Consider the following 15,525-nt stretch of genomic DNA (forward strand, 5'->3'; position numbering starts at 1 on the left):
TTTAGTCATTTTAATCTGCACTTAATATAAACTAATAGTGGTTGTACTATCCCTTTAAACCTATTCTATACTATCCACTCTGTACCTGGTCTGTAGTGAGTTCCACTCACCATATCTTCAACTTTAACCTTTCCTATTTGTCTAGTGAGTTGTTGTATGAAAGTTTCCTTGGAGACATTCGTCCTATAGTTTTTATATGCAAAGGAAGACACTTTTCCTCTCCTTAGTTATATAAAGGTTGTTAACTGGTATTGCGTATTTATTAGTATACAAGTGTTGCTAGATGTAAATATTGAAGCTTCTTCAGTAGTGGTTTGACAGTTTATTTATCAGGTATGTTTATAATTATATCTATGGAATTAGTCTTTGTTTTAAAGTGGCAGCCATGTTGAATTTCTTTAAAGTATAAGTTGATAGTTTGAAATGGGGAAAGATTACATCATTATATAGTTAAAACATTATTTAAAGTATTTCACTTTAGATATACACTTACAGTCATTTACATCACATTTATATTTCATTTACAGTGTTCCAACGTTTAAAGGTATTTCACCTTTATACCAATTGGTAGTAATTATAAAACCCCTCTTTAGGGTAAGCAATATTAGTTTTATTCTCAAGATCTAATTATTAGTATTAATAAGTATTATTATTATTTACGCTGCGATAATAAGTATATTTCATACTTTTACGAGTATATCTGTTTTTCATAGTTTAAGTCACTTAAGAGAAGAGTTACATGTATATTATACATATGATTTTATATTATCGTTATTATTACTTTTAAACCATGCTTTAATACTGTTTTTTATGCATTGTATTTATTATATTACTTGTATATTTGCAGGGTTTTCTTTTTATAGCTAATAAAGAATTTTCAAGGAATGAACCCTTGTGTGTGGTCATTTTAGCCCCGGCATTTGACCCCCTTCAACAATAACAATTGACAAAATCGAGATAACAAGCATCTGTGGATAATTTTATGACCAGGTAGTATTTAATACAGCCATTCACCCAATACAGGGCCAGACTTACACCACAACTTGGCTCCCAAGATGGATTATCTATAGTAAGTTATCAATGGTCAGCTATGATAGAGATTAGAGACAATAGTAGTAATGAGATAATCCATCTATAAACATTAGGCAACTTAGTAAATGAATGAATGGATGTCACTTAAATACTACCCATTAACAACTATAAAATATTATTAAGTTTAAATATATATAATTACTATGTATTGTTTATTGTTACCAAGTAACCTCTAGTATATTAGAGGAAAGATTGTAGATCATAGGTAGAACCACACAGGCAGGCAAGGGACATACTGAAGGGCAGGTCTCTGATAAGTTATTTCTTAGATGCTGTTCCTTATTAAGTTACTTAGCCTGTGGGTCAGTATTATGTATATATATTATCATTGTTAAATATTGTTACAAAGATTATACTAAGAGAAGTGAGTTATTGAATTATTGTATGTTCAATCGTACACCCCCAACTAGATTGAACATACAACCCATCGTCGCAGGTTGGACCATAAGCAGGTCCCCTAAACCCCGGATGATATATGGGGAGTGCCAATTGATCAACAGAATCTCACAAGCCAAGCGAGTGTTCTTCTTTGTGTCTACACCCTAGAAAAGAAAGCTGATATTTTACTGATTTTTCTTCTTTTCGACTAAACAAAGAATGATGGAGAGTTGTAACAACCATGCTACATATTTACAAAAATTCTCAGGTTATGGACAAAAGGACCCTATACTATGGCTAGATTCATTTGAAAGTTATTGTGTTCTTCAAAACTGGGAAGAGGACAAATATAAAGTAACAGGCCTTAGATTAGCTATGAAAGACAATGCCGCTGTATGGTTAAAATGTCTGCCAGAAGAAACAAGAAGTGACTATAAATCAGTGAAAAGTGCTTTTATAGAACAATACTGTACAGAAGTGGATGATGGTAAAGAAGTGTTTAGGCTAATTACACAGAGAAAACAACCAACCAGGAGAATCTGTGGATGATTACCTTACAGAAATGAAAAGACTTCTTTTAATGAGATCCAAATATTTTCCAGAGGATTGGACAGCAAAAATTATGAGAAATGGACTGCAACCAGAAATACAAAAATGGGTTGCTTATAAAGACAAGTCTCATACAATAATGGGAGTCGAAAAATGTGCAAAATTTACAGAAAGTATATGTAATTATTATGCAAGGGAAGAAAACAGTGAAAAATTAGAACTTCATCAAAACGAACAATCAAAACTTGAGGAGGTCGTGAATAACAATCATGCACTGTCGAATCAAGGCAACAATGAATATGAACAAGTTTCAAGACATTACATGGAGTATGAACAAGGCCCAAACAATAGAATGGATTATAATGAATACAAGTCAAGGCTAGCAGAAGGTAGGTGTCATTACAATTATCATAGTGGCTATTCATCATATCAGAACTATAGGTTTTCTCAAAATTCACATATGGATTTGTGTCCCATTTATGTATCAGATAACACTAACCATGATAGTGCTAGGAAACGTCCTCAAAAATATAATAACAGACATAGAAATGTTACACATTATAACAAACTTCCATACAAAAGTCAATATTATATCAACTATAAACAACCAAATAATAAAGAATTACAAAATAGTCTGTTAATTAGAAATAGGTATTGTGACAAACAGACTCAGCCCAAAAAGAAACAAAGTCACAAAAATATCATCGATTTATCAATTAATGTTGTAAATGCGGAGCAAAATAGTTCCATATCAGTAATGTTAGGGAAAATATGTATAAGAGCGTTAGTTGACTCAGGTGCCAGTGTGTCTATAATATCTAAAGATCAATACAATAATAGTGGACTGAAAGACATACATAAACAACAACCAACTGAGACTGGACATGTTAGAGGTGTTGGAGGTTCACTAACAAAGGTACATGGCATTGTGTCATTACCAATACGAATAGGGCGACTAACACTGCACCAAGAATTCCTTACTTTAGATAGCAATGTCCACTCCTTAATATTAGGTGTTGATTTCTTACAAAGACAAAAGGCAGTGACAGATTTTGATTTACAGACACTCAGTCTTCAGAATGGAATAACAGTTGTACCACTTGGAGAAAAACAATCATCAGTTACAAGGTATTTGGTCAAATTAAAGGACAACTTAAAAATTCCAAAAAGAACAGAAGCCATAGTACCTGTTGTTATCGAAAACGTTGGATTGAAAAATGGTATAGGCACCATTGAAGAAAATAAAACACTTATAAATAAATGTTATGTACTGGGTGCTAGATGTTTAGTAGATGTCATTAATGGTTTAGCTTCATACAAACTGCTAAATCCAACCAATGATGATGTGAGCCTAAACAGTAAACAAGTGTTGGGTATGCTGTCATGGGTGTGCGAAGATGAAATCCTACAGGAGCTAACTGATGAGCATCCACATGTCAATGTCATGCAAGAGTCATTGGACAATGCTGACAAAAACAAAGCATTCATTGAAGAAGCTTAATCTCTGGGTGTGGATTTAAGTGAGGCAGATCTAAAGGAACAACAAAAGCAGCGGCTGCTGACATTAATTGGTCAGAATAGGGATGTCTTTGCAAAAGATATGTCAGAATTAGGCTCATGCAATGTAAAAAATTCCTATCATACCATTGACACAGGAGATGCCAAACCAATAAAACAAAGGTTTTATCGAGCAACACCAAAGATGAAAGAGGAAATGTTGAAAATGATAGATGAAATGCTAACAAATCAAGTAATTCAACCTTCTACATCTGAATGGTTATCGCCAGTGGTTCTTATCAGAAAGAAATCAGGTGATCTTCGGTTTGCCATTGATTACAGAGCCTTAAACACAGTTACCAAACCAATCCATTTCCCCTTGCCCAGAATGGAAGATGTGTTCGACTGCATTGGAGAGTCTCATGCTAACATTTTTTCAACGTTAGATATGTTTTCGGGGTATTGGCAAGTAAACTTGGACCCTGCCACAAAGCATAAAACAGCGTTCACATGTCACAGAGATGTCTTTGAGTTCAATCGGCTACCCTTTGGCTTGTCGAATTCACCAAGTGCTTTTTAACGTACTTTAAAAGAAGTCCTGAGAGGGGGTTGGGATGGCCTAGTGGTCTAGAGTGTCACGCTTCGACCTCTAGTTGGCCGGTCACCTCTGGCTTGCGGCTGTGGTTTCGATCCCAGGTGTGAGCGTATGTGGCTTGGAGATAGGGGCGCCTTCTCAACCTCGTGGGTTTACTCCGGGTACTCCGGTTTCCTCCCACAGCAAAGACCCCTGCGCGTGCGCTAAGATCCCTGCGCGTGCGCTAAGATCATTAAAATGAACTTGTCTGCGATATCACCTTCGGTGGAAGCGGACGTTAAAAACGCTAAGAACAACAACAACGAAGTCCTGAGAGATCTGACATGGAAGATAGCACTAGTGTACGTTGATGATATTATAGTTTGGTCCAGGTCATTCGAAGAACATTTGAACCATCTAACTATAATTTTTAGCAGGATTCGAGATGCAAACCTTAAGTTAAAACCTTCCAAGTGTCAAAAGGGGTTATACTTAGGTCACATCATCTCAAAAACTGGTATTGCTGTGGACAAAACAAAGACCGAAGCAGTACAGACATTTCCTCGACCAAAGAACGTCGGTGAAGTCAGAGCATTTATAGGACTGTGCAGCTACTACAGACGGTTTATTAAAAACTTTGCACAGAAAGCAGCGCCACTCAACCAATTGCTACGGAAAGATGTGGCATTTCAATGGACACCCGAAATAGATGAGGCATTCAAAATGTTAAAGAGGGCTTTGATGTCACCACCATACTTCGATACCCAAATTTTGAAAAGAAGTTCTTGTTGCATGCAGATGCAAGCTCCAATGCCATTGGATATATATTAGGACAACATGATGAAGATGGCAAGGAAGTTGTAATTGCATATGGTGGACGAGCACTAAATGACAGAGAAAAGCAATGGCATATCACTGAACAGGAATGTTTAGCGATAATAGAAGGTGTCAAACAATTTCATGTTTATTTAGCCAACACAGAATTCATGATTTACACAGATCATGTAGCCCTTACGTATGTTAAGTCCATGAAATTTAAATCTGGTAGACTCTACAGATGGTCTCTTAAACTAAATGAGTACCAGTTCCAGATCATACACAAAAAGGGAAAGAACCACACGAATGCGGATGCATTATCACGTAGAACCTATGATGTAGCCGTTCAAGATGTAACTGTCCAAAGTGATGATGAAGACGTCAACAATCAGACAACTGTGAAGAAAGTGCAAGAGATATGTCAGGAAGCCATAACAGAGGATCAGTTGCAGCAGACACCAACGAATCATGTGGAAACTCAGTTTAAGAGCATGTCAACAGCTGAAATATTGGTAGCAGCGGAACAAGCTTATCTCCAACAAGCACCTTTAGAAAACATACAGGAAGTACTGACAATACTGCCAGAAGAGAGGCAGAAACTTCAGACAGAGGATGTTTTATTGCAACCCCTCATCAAATTTCTAAAAGATGACATTCTCCCAGAAGATGAAATAAAGGCCAGAAGAATCCTAATTGAACAAGGCTTTTACCAACTAACAAATGGCATACTGTATCACCTTCATTCACCACGAGGGAAAGGCACCAAAATAGAAAGAGAGGTCAAACAACTATGCATACCTCAAGATATGAGAGATGATATTCTAAAGAACTACCATGACTTCTTAGGTCACCAAGGCCAAGACAGAACACAAAAAGCCATACAATTAAAATACTTCTGGCCAAAAATGTATTCAGATATAGAAAAATATGTCCGGTCATGCGAAACCTGTCAAACGTCAAAACCGTACTACCATAAAAAATCAGCCACACTTCGTCCACTACCCATTGGCACCACATTTAGCAGAATCCATATGGATATCTTGGGCCCACTAAAGACAACAAAAGAAGGATATCATTCAATTCTATTGATTGTATGTCCCTATTCAATATAGGTCGAAGCATTTCCCTTGAAGTCAACAGAGGCCATAGTGATTGCAAGAATACTTTTTGCAGAAATAATATGCCGCTATGGGACACCAAAGGAAATTCTAACAGACAGAGGGCAGAATTTTATGAGCTAATTGATCAACAAAATATGTAAACTTCTGGGGGTTAAGGAACTTAATACATCAAGTTACCACCCACAAACGAATGCAGCATGTGAAAGGATGAACTCAACAATACTGACAGCAATCCAATCTTATTGCAGGCCAGATCAATCAGATTGGCCAGATATTCTTCCAGGAGTCATTATGGCTTACAGAGCTACACCAGCTACAGAATCTACCAATATGAGTCCCTTCCATATGTTATTCGGTCGCGAGCCCACACTCCCAATTGATGTTGAACTACTACAGCCAGACAACCTTAAAAGAGACGCAAAACAATATTTTGAGCAGATGCAAACAAATCTAAAAACTGCGAACGATATTGCAAATAAAAACATTCAAAGGGCTCAAGAAAAGTATAGTAAGCAACACAACAAAAAAGCAGCACCACCAAATTTTAAAAAGGACCAAATGTTTTGGTTAAACTGTACTAAAGTACAGGTAGGATTTTGTAGGAAACTTCAACGTAAATGGGTAGGACCATATTATATCTGTCATGACTTTGAAAACAACACCTATAAATTAAGAAGGAACGCTGATCACCAGCTCGTCAAGTCACCCATTCATGCAGACAGATTAAGGCCTTACATTGATCCTGCAAAGCGCCCTACCAATTTGCCTGAGATCCCAGAAGACCAGCAAACGGACCTGAATCCAGAGGAGATCAATCAAAATCTGTCACAAACTGCTGATGCACAACCGCACCCCAATGCAAATAATGATAACAGTAACAGTGAGCTAACTACACAACCTAACAACAATACTAATAATGACGAAACACAAAATGTACAAATTCAACAAACAAAATTTGAAGACAAACACATTGACAAGATACTGCAGTCAAGAAAATACAGAGAGCAATTTTGGTATAAAACACAACTTAGGGAAGTAAAAGGACCCCAATGGATAGTTCAGGATCTTTTGCCTCAAGATCTTGTACAAAGTTTTCATGCCACAAAAACCCAAAAAGGACTGGTAAAGAAAATGGCAAAGAAAACGAGAAATAATTAATCTCTTCCCCATTCCCCCCCCCCCCTCAAACTTCAAGTTACCCCTGATGATGTGGGGCCAAGAATTCGTCATCTGCAAGCTAAATTGTGAATCATAAAAGGCGATTAAAATTTGCAATAAGGAAAGAGATCTGAGTTTTTTTTGTTATTTTTATTTTAACACATATCATATATTGGCTTACATAGAGGTATATAGAGTCAAATGGCCTAGCTAACCAAATGATTCAACATACAGAAATGCGTATATATCATTGGTGACGATCAGTGTTATATAAGTACTATAACAAAATTATTTTTTGTAAAACAACATTGATCTCATTCCTTCAAACAAACTGCCTATGGGCAAGTCCTTTCACTTCTAAAAATACACAAGAGTAGGAATCTAACTAGCAAAACCAAAAGAGTGTTCAGAAGATACATTAGATGAGAGCATGAATCCAAAATTATGAGAGGGCTATATTTGTCTGATAGTGAGACTATTGTGGTAATATACATCACACCTATTTTACTGGTGTTCAATGATGAATATTCATATTTTTTTTTTTGATTGTATATGTGTTCACAGTATTAGTGTTCATACTTTACTATATTATAATACCATGTATATAATCATAAAGTGTCATTCTATACTTTCAAGGCAGATTTTAATAGTGCATAGCAAGTGACTAATGATCAAATAGCAGCAGAAATTGGAAGAATAATCCTTGTCTGACATGCAAAACAAGATCAGGGTAGGGCTGAACCGAATAGAGATAGTAATTATATGCATTTATGAAGCATGGTACATTTTTTTAAAGGCAGATGGCTCATTTTTGGGAACCTGAAATATATGAAGTTCAATTTGAATGTTAATCGTGTATGCCTGCTTAATGCATTCTACACTATTTTGTTTAAATTATTATTTTGCCAATTGTGAATCAGCCTTTACTAACTACTGCCACTTTGTGTTGTAGGATATGTTTCTGTTGTGTTCATTATAAAATGACACCCAACATCATAAGGTACTTATTATAAAATGTTAATTATGTCTTAAATATTGGATATTAGGATCCTATAGTTTCACGGCAACATAACATCAACATTGATTGAAAGTGATCAGTATTGAATTCTGATTCGTTTTTGGGAATTCAAATATTATGAAAAATATTGAGTTACAGACTTAGCTCCTTTTAATATAGGCCTACCAGAATGATGTCGGGAGAAGAGTTTAAGAACAACGTCTGGGTGTCGGGTCGACACTTAAACAGGGGGCGTCCATATATGACCAGGTAGTATTTAATACAGCCATTCACCCAATACAGGGCTAGACTTACACCACAACTTGGCTCCCAAGATGGATTATCTATAGTAAGTTATCAATGGTCAGCTATGATAGAGATTAGAGACAATAGTAGTAATGAGATAATCCATCTATAAACATTAGGCAACTTAGTAAATGAATGAATGGATGTCACTTAAATACTACCCATTAACAACTATAAAATATTATTAAGTTTAAATATATATAATTACTATGTATTGTTTATTGTTACCAAGTAACCTCTAGTATATTAGAGGAAAGATTGTAGATCATAGGTAGAACCACACAGGCAGGCAAGGGACATACTGAAGGGCAGGTCTCTGATAAGTTATTTCTTAGATGCTGTTCCTTATTAAGTTACTTAGTCTGTGGGTCAGTATTATGTATATATATTATCATTGTTAAATATTGTTACAGAATATAAGATTATACTAAGAGAAGTGAGTTATTGAATTATTGTATGTTCAATCGTACACCCCAACTAGATTGAACATACAACCCATCGTCGCAGGTTGGACCATAAGCAGGTCCCCTAAACCCCGGATGATAATTTCATGAAAGAATTCACTACAAATGCACAAAACCGAAACGTCCGAGAACCATGAATCAAAGCATAGACTGGCACAGATGTCTCACTACACGTTGTGGGATTGTTTGCCAATGATTTTGGAGTGTCTGTGCCAACTCTGCAACAGTTCGTTGTGGCACGGCTTGAGTTCGAACCTGTCCTCCAAGTTCATCCCAAAGGTGTTCGATCGGGTTCATGTCGGGAGACATAACGGGCCAATCCATAACATGGACATGATGATTGTTCAGAAAGTCTCTTGTGAATCTGGCAGTGTGGGGATGGGCGTTGTCATGATGGAAAACCATCTGTCGACGGATGCCATGTTGAGCCAGCAATGGAAGCAACACCAGACGAAGGATGGCGTCAACATAATGTTGACCACCACCAACTGGGACCGGAAGTTGATGTTGATAGCGGCCCAAACCATGATGCCACCTCCCCCGAAAAGATCCCTTTCTAGCACGCATTTACGAGCAAAGCGTCCATGCCGACGTCGGTAGATACGGTGACGTCCCTCAGGAAAACTGAGGTTGAATCGGGATTCATCCGAGAAGATGACATTTCGCCATGGTGTGTTGTGCAGATACCCGATGGGTGGACATTAAAGTGTCTGGCGACGGCTACCTGTGAAACCCCCTGATCCAGCATGCCAATAGCTCTGTTCCTGTTTTCTTGTGTAAGGCGTGGCATTTTTCCGAAGTGATGAATGTTGAAATTTTGATCTGTATTTAAAGGGCCAGAGTGCAGGGAATGCACATGCAAAACATGTGACATGGGACTGCTTAAAATCGTGAAAAAAGACAAGTGTTGTGTTTGCACAAACAAAGTTCATTACCAAGAACTGATATTGGGTTCAAACCCAGAACTCAACAAAAAGAGACCCATCACAAGTTTCACCTATGTGCCGTAAGATAGGAAAGCCCAAGAAAACGTTTACCAGAAATATTTCACGAATTAGGCATTGTGTTTTTAATGGCTTTGAGTATATATCTACAGATGAATGAGAAAGTATATCAATGAATTACAAAGACAAAGAGTTGAAACACTCCCTCCAATGTTCTATCATATTCCTGATATTCCAGCCAATGTTCTATCCTATTCTTGAAGCAATGGTTACAAGTGTTATCAACTCAATCCCAAGCATGGAATCCATGTACCACTACCAAAGGAGCAAAATCAGCAGGAAAGAAAAGACAGACAAAACTAGTAGGGGACCCCAGATATATGAACTCACACAGCGCATGACATATTAAGATCCCTGCTACAATAACACTGATAAAATAGAATTCTGTTGTTGTACCTTATTACTGTTTAGAGCATAGACATATTCACTGGTTGTATCTGATGCTGTATCAGGCTTTAGTCCACTTATACCAACTAGTGTTCCATTTTTCTCCTCCCATGGTAAACCAGGTGTGGTCTTTTGCCAAAACTAGAACAAAGTAAAATAAATGTTATTTTAAGCCCCAACATGCCTTAACATCGGTTAAATATACACAAAAGGATCAATGATTTATATACATGTACCATATTTTTGATAAGTCTATCTAATTTCTCTAAGACAAAAATTAACTACTGTGCCATTAAGTACAACAAATATATGTTAGCTTTTGTGAGAAGTGGTATCAGATAATATGTATCATACAAATGAAAACAATTCAACACACAGCATTAACATACTTTTACTAACTGACCATCATTTGTAGAAAACAGTGTAACTTAACTTGTACTAACTGACCATCATTTGTAGAAAACAGTGTAACTTACCTGTACTAACTGACCATCATTTGTAGAAAACAGTGTAACTTACTTGTACTAACTGACCATCATTTGTAAATAACAGTATTACTTACTTGTAGTAACTGACCATCATCAACAGATAACAGTATATGTAAATAATTATTAAATGTTGATGTTATTATTGATGTTATTAAACTTCTTTTTAAACTCTTTTTAAGGTTCTGATCATCCTTTTGAAAATCAGAACTTTTACTTTGGATAGCTATACCATAAACGTTATCACAAATCTACAATATATATATATATACCAGTATGAATTATTTTAATAAAGTAAACTATTAAACTAAGCAAAACCATGTACTGTGGCATTGGGTGGGGTGGGAGGGAATAACTTCCGGACATGGTTACTGGTTTTCAGCATGGTTTTATATTATAACAATTTTCCGGTATTCGCTCCCCCTACTAAACTGTCATTGTGGCTGAGTATAGATATGCTTGCCTATGTCTCTATCAGCCAGTATTAATAGAAGATTTCTTTAACAAGAGTTCCTAAACAGCATGTCCTTGCCAAAGAAGAGACAAGAACATCTTTCGAAACTAGGGAACAAAATTAATCTAGCGGTACACTACATATTATTCTTGGATGAAAACTTCACTCCCTTTTTATGCGACAATATTGTGTAAACAAGAATAACAGATAGCCACACAATTTTGCAAAGTCTGGAAATACGCCCGCACAGCAGCTATATTTTGACCGCAGCTTATTTTGAAAGGATAATCTCTTGCATGTTTACAAGCTTTTTCGCACATATAAACAGATGATAGCGGAATGCTGAATTTCAATAAGGTTTGTCCTTTCATGACCCAAATGCTGAATTTCAATAAGGTTTGTCCTTTCATGACCCAAATGCATCACATCAAATTTGAAAAACATCCGTCAAAAACTCTAACCTCAATCATAAATGACAGACGAATTGACGGGGCGAAGACCATAGAGTATACACTCAAAGTACATGTTGGAGTATAAAAACTTGAAATCATGCAGAAATGGCAAAACAGCTGATTAACAAGCCAACAGTGAGGCTGATGTCCCCCTGCCGAAATCCCAAAATAAATAGATGACACTTATTAATTAATTGCAAAATTATTTTTTTAAAAAGTATCAAGCAATCAAACTGAATATCAACTATACACTAAGTTTCATCACTCTCTATCAGATAGAATCAAAGTTATCTTGTCCCAAAGTCAAAGCATTAACCAAAGAAATTGTTTAACTCTGCTTAGCTTTAGCTCTAAATGTTAATCATTGAACTCTACATCAAGTTTAAACATTCTATCGCTCCTTATGTCAAATCTAGTTTAAAATATTTGATTATTTCGAGATCAAAACATAGCACACTTTAAAACTCTGAGTGAAGGGGTAATCATTAATCATTTTCTGAACAGACTGCCCCTTTAAAATGTAAGTAACCTTATCGTTGAAATCAATCAGCTGCTTGATCTCATGAACTTCTAACACTTCGCATAAAGTTCAAGTTGATCGAGTGTAACTTCAGTCTCTAGAACACACACAAATTTTTCAAATTGATCAAGGGTCATAACTCCCAAATTGCTGAAAATTAACAGACTTCGTTGTTTCATGAACATAATCAAGGGCAATAACTGTGACAGTGTTACTTATTGCAAATTGTTGAAATCAATAGGATTATTCATTCCGTGAACATAATCAAGGGCAATAACTCTGTTTGTAATTATAGGAAATTGTTGATAATTAATAGACTTCTTTGTCTCCGGAACATAAACACTGTGTACAAATCTAAAATCAATTAAATGATAACATCAGCCTCCAGAGTATCTACAAGCAATATTGGATGACTGACGGACAGATGGTCTGACAGGGTTGGCAAGAACAACATTTCAATGTGGGCACATAAAAAACACAATTTGGGTAAGTAATTAAAGCTGAGAGTATTAAGTAGATGTGAGAATCTTCAGTAATAGATACATCTTGGAAATCCTACAACAATGTTGAATGATGTACAAGTCAGTAATTCATATCAAATCTCAATACCCTCTTCTTCCACGACCATATCTATAAATGCTTACCTTATCTCCTGATGAATTTTTACACTGTTCATACGGTCCAAACATCCACTCTGGAACAGATGCGATCTCTTCATTACAATTAGTCTTAATAAAATCAAATTCTATATCAATACGTTCCAATCTAAATGAACAAACCTTTGTACCAGACCATGGATCAGGTTTATCTGATGTGTCATTGGATGCTTTACTAAACGCAATAATCAGTGCTGATTCCTTAAAATTGTTGTTAGTATAATGTCCAACTGCGGCTGAAGTTGCAATGGTATATTCTTTTCCACAATTCATAGGAATTTCTAAAAATGGATACACAGATTTAGTACCATTATTCAAACAAATCCGAAATATGGTGGTCTCAAAACCTTCAAATTTTGTCACACTTTTCATTTTAATAGTTAAAAAATAAATAAACTTGTCAATTTTGAAAACTTTGATGAACCTTACTATCAGTTCTTTACGATATTTTGAAAAAACGTTTAATCCATGGTCACCAATATACTTGATTCTGTTTTCATTATCCACAAACTTTCTGAATGTTATCATATTATTTGGACTGGGTTGGGAAATAGCAACTATAAATTCTTCTGTTTCTTCTGCTAAAAACAACACTAACACAGGACCTTTTCCACCAAAAGAACTTTCATTATTTTTTCCTTGTGATATCCACTGCCATGTTGAAATATTGTTTAAATCATGGTAGGAACACAAACCATCACAAACAGAACCACACACTAAAAGTTTCCGAGCAACATGATTTATCTCTAAAACATGTATTTGGTTATCACTGCCAGTAGAATTTCTTTCTAGTTTTGAAGTACATGGAAATGAGGAGGGATAAGGGCCAATCTGTAGTGAATTTTTGATCATTAAGTTTGAAGAGAAGTGAAATAAATAATTAACACCTGAAACATAAACATCACCTGTATTACGATCAACAGTCACCTGGTTTGGGTTCACATAATCCTGGAATTTATATTCTTCTCCTCTACTAGAGTATATGACAAGAAGAATTAAAAGTATGTTAATCATGGTATTTGTACAATATCAACTTTTCATATTTCAAATATTCTTTCTTCGAACTTTCTCCTGAAAAGGACAAATTATTATATGATAATTATAGCTACATAATAATCGAGTTCATTAATAAAATCATAAAATAAGATACAGTCATGGCTAGATTCATTTCTAGTTGTGTGAATATTGGCCAAATTCACCATATTGTATGAATACTGCAAAAACACACATTTTTGATCTGAAACACGAATTTGGAACTTTTCTTTTCCACATATTTTATTGTAAAACATGTGGCGTAAATAGCCAAATATGAATAAGAAAACTATTCACATTTTCATAATGGATAATGATTGGTTTCAACCGTTTAACAATTTACAACCGTTTATTGAGACATCTTTAATCACTGTCATTATAGTATAATTTAATTTGTAACAAATTTAACAATAAACAATGGCTTAACAAACTTGAATTTTCAAGATACTAACTTGAATTTTCAAGATACTAACTTGAATTTTCAAGATACTAACTTGTTACTAGTTAGGCCTACTTTTATCCGTTACATATCTGTTACATTTCTGGTAGCCTATATTTGTGTCAAGGCTGCTGTGTGGGCGTATTATCTTTCTTGTATGGCCTTTTACTACCCAGAATTTTCAAGTTATTGACTTACAGGCTTTAAAATTTAGAAAAGAATAAATTAATGGCCCTATTACGCTTCCGTAGAATTAACAGACGGGGAAAGAATATTGCGTTTATACTAAGCTCTGATAAAAAAAACATGTCTCCTCTTCATAAACTGGCAGTATTGACCTAAATAAATGAATGAGTGAATGTTGTTTATAGCACGTCGACACCGTAAATCATGTCAATCTACGTGTTATCGCCGATAATCTGCTTATGTTTTGGGAGTACCCCTAAGTGATCGGATAGGCTGTTCCTACACCTTGTCACTAAGATAGCAGAGAATGGGACTCGAACCCTCGACACCATTGATGGCAGACCAAGGCGTAGCCTATCGGCCACCCGACCCTCTCCCCAAGAGTCGCCTTCTAGGACACGCTAGGAATGAGGCGATGGACACATTCTGCTATCTAACTCTGTACTATTGACCTGTAAAATAATGCACTGTAAAAAATTTATATTTATTTTACATTGTTTCTTGAATTACCTCGCAACGTCCCGGGTTCTAAAGGGTGTGAGGGGATGGCAGAGATGTCCTAGGGGGCAGATGTTCCAGAGGAATAATGTCGGGGGGGGGGTAACTCCGGGGGTAGATGTCCGGGGGGGGGGGGCAGATGTCCGGGGGGGGGCCAAATGTTCGGTGAGTAAAAGTCCGGTGGTAAATGTCCTAGGAGGGAAGATGTTTTCAGGAGGAAATGTCCTGGGGGTAAAAGTCCTAAAAGGGGGGGAGGGTATCTGGGGGCAGATGTCCGGCGGGGGAAATACCCAGGTGGGGTGGGTGGGGGTGATGTCGTGTATTACGTCAATAAAGACTATTTTTAGAACTGGGACGTTTGATTCGTCATTATGCACCACATTTAATTTTGTTTTTTGGACTTCAAAAGGGTTTTCTATAAGGCTCAAAACTGTTAAAATGAATGAATGAATGAATGAAT

At 36.1% G+C, this 15,525-nt stretch overlaps 2 protein-coding genes across 2 annotated transcripts in view; both read right to left on the reverse strand.

Annotated features, from left to right (window-relative positions):
- Window positions 1-13,270, reverse strand: part of LOC130010552 (hepatocyte growth factor receptor-like) — a 54,702-nt gene extending 41,432 nt beyond the window's left edge. Inside the window, exons 1-3 of the mRNA XM_056102412.1 lie at window positions 12,899-13,270; window positions 10,906-11,079; window positions 10,353-10,484 (exon numbers count right to left, since the gene is read on the reverse strand). Of these exons, the coding sequence (XP_055958387.1) occupies window positions 10,353-10,484; window positions 10,906-11,079; window positions 12,899-13,183 (591 nt within the window). The 5' untranslated portion in view covers window positions 13,184-13,270. The remainder of the gene's footprint in view (window positions 1-10,352; window positions 10,485-10,905; window positions 11,080-12,898) is intronic.
- LOC126826696 (hepatocyte growth factor receptor) overlaps window positions 1-15,525 on the reverse strand; it is a 140,464-nt gene that overhangs the window by 48,769 nt on the left and 76,170 nt on the right. The window lies entirely within an intron of this gene.

This window comes from Patella vulgata, chromosome 7 (assembly GCF_932274485.2).
Source record: "Patella vulgata chromosome 7, xgPatVulg1.2, whole genome shotgun sequence".
Classification (NCBI taxonomy): domain Eukaryota; kingdom Metazoa; phylum Mollusca; class Gastropoda; family Patellidae; genus Patella; species Patella vulgata.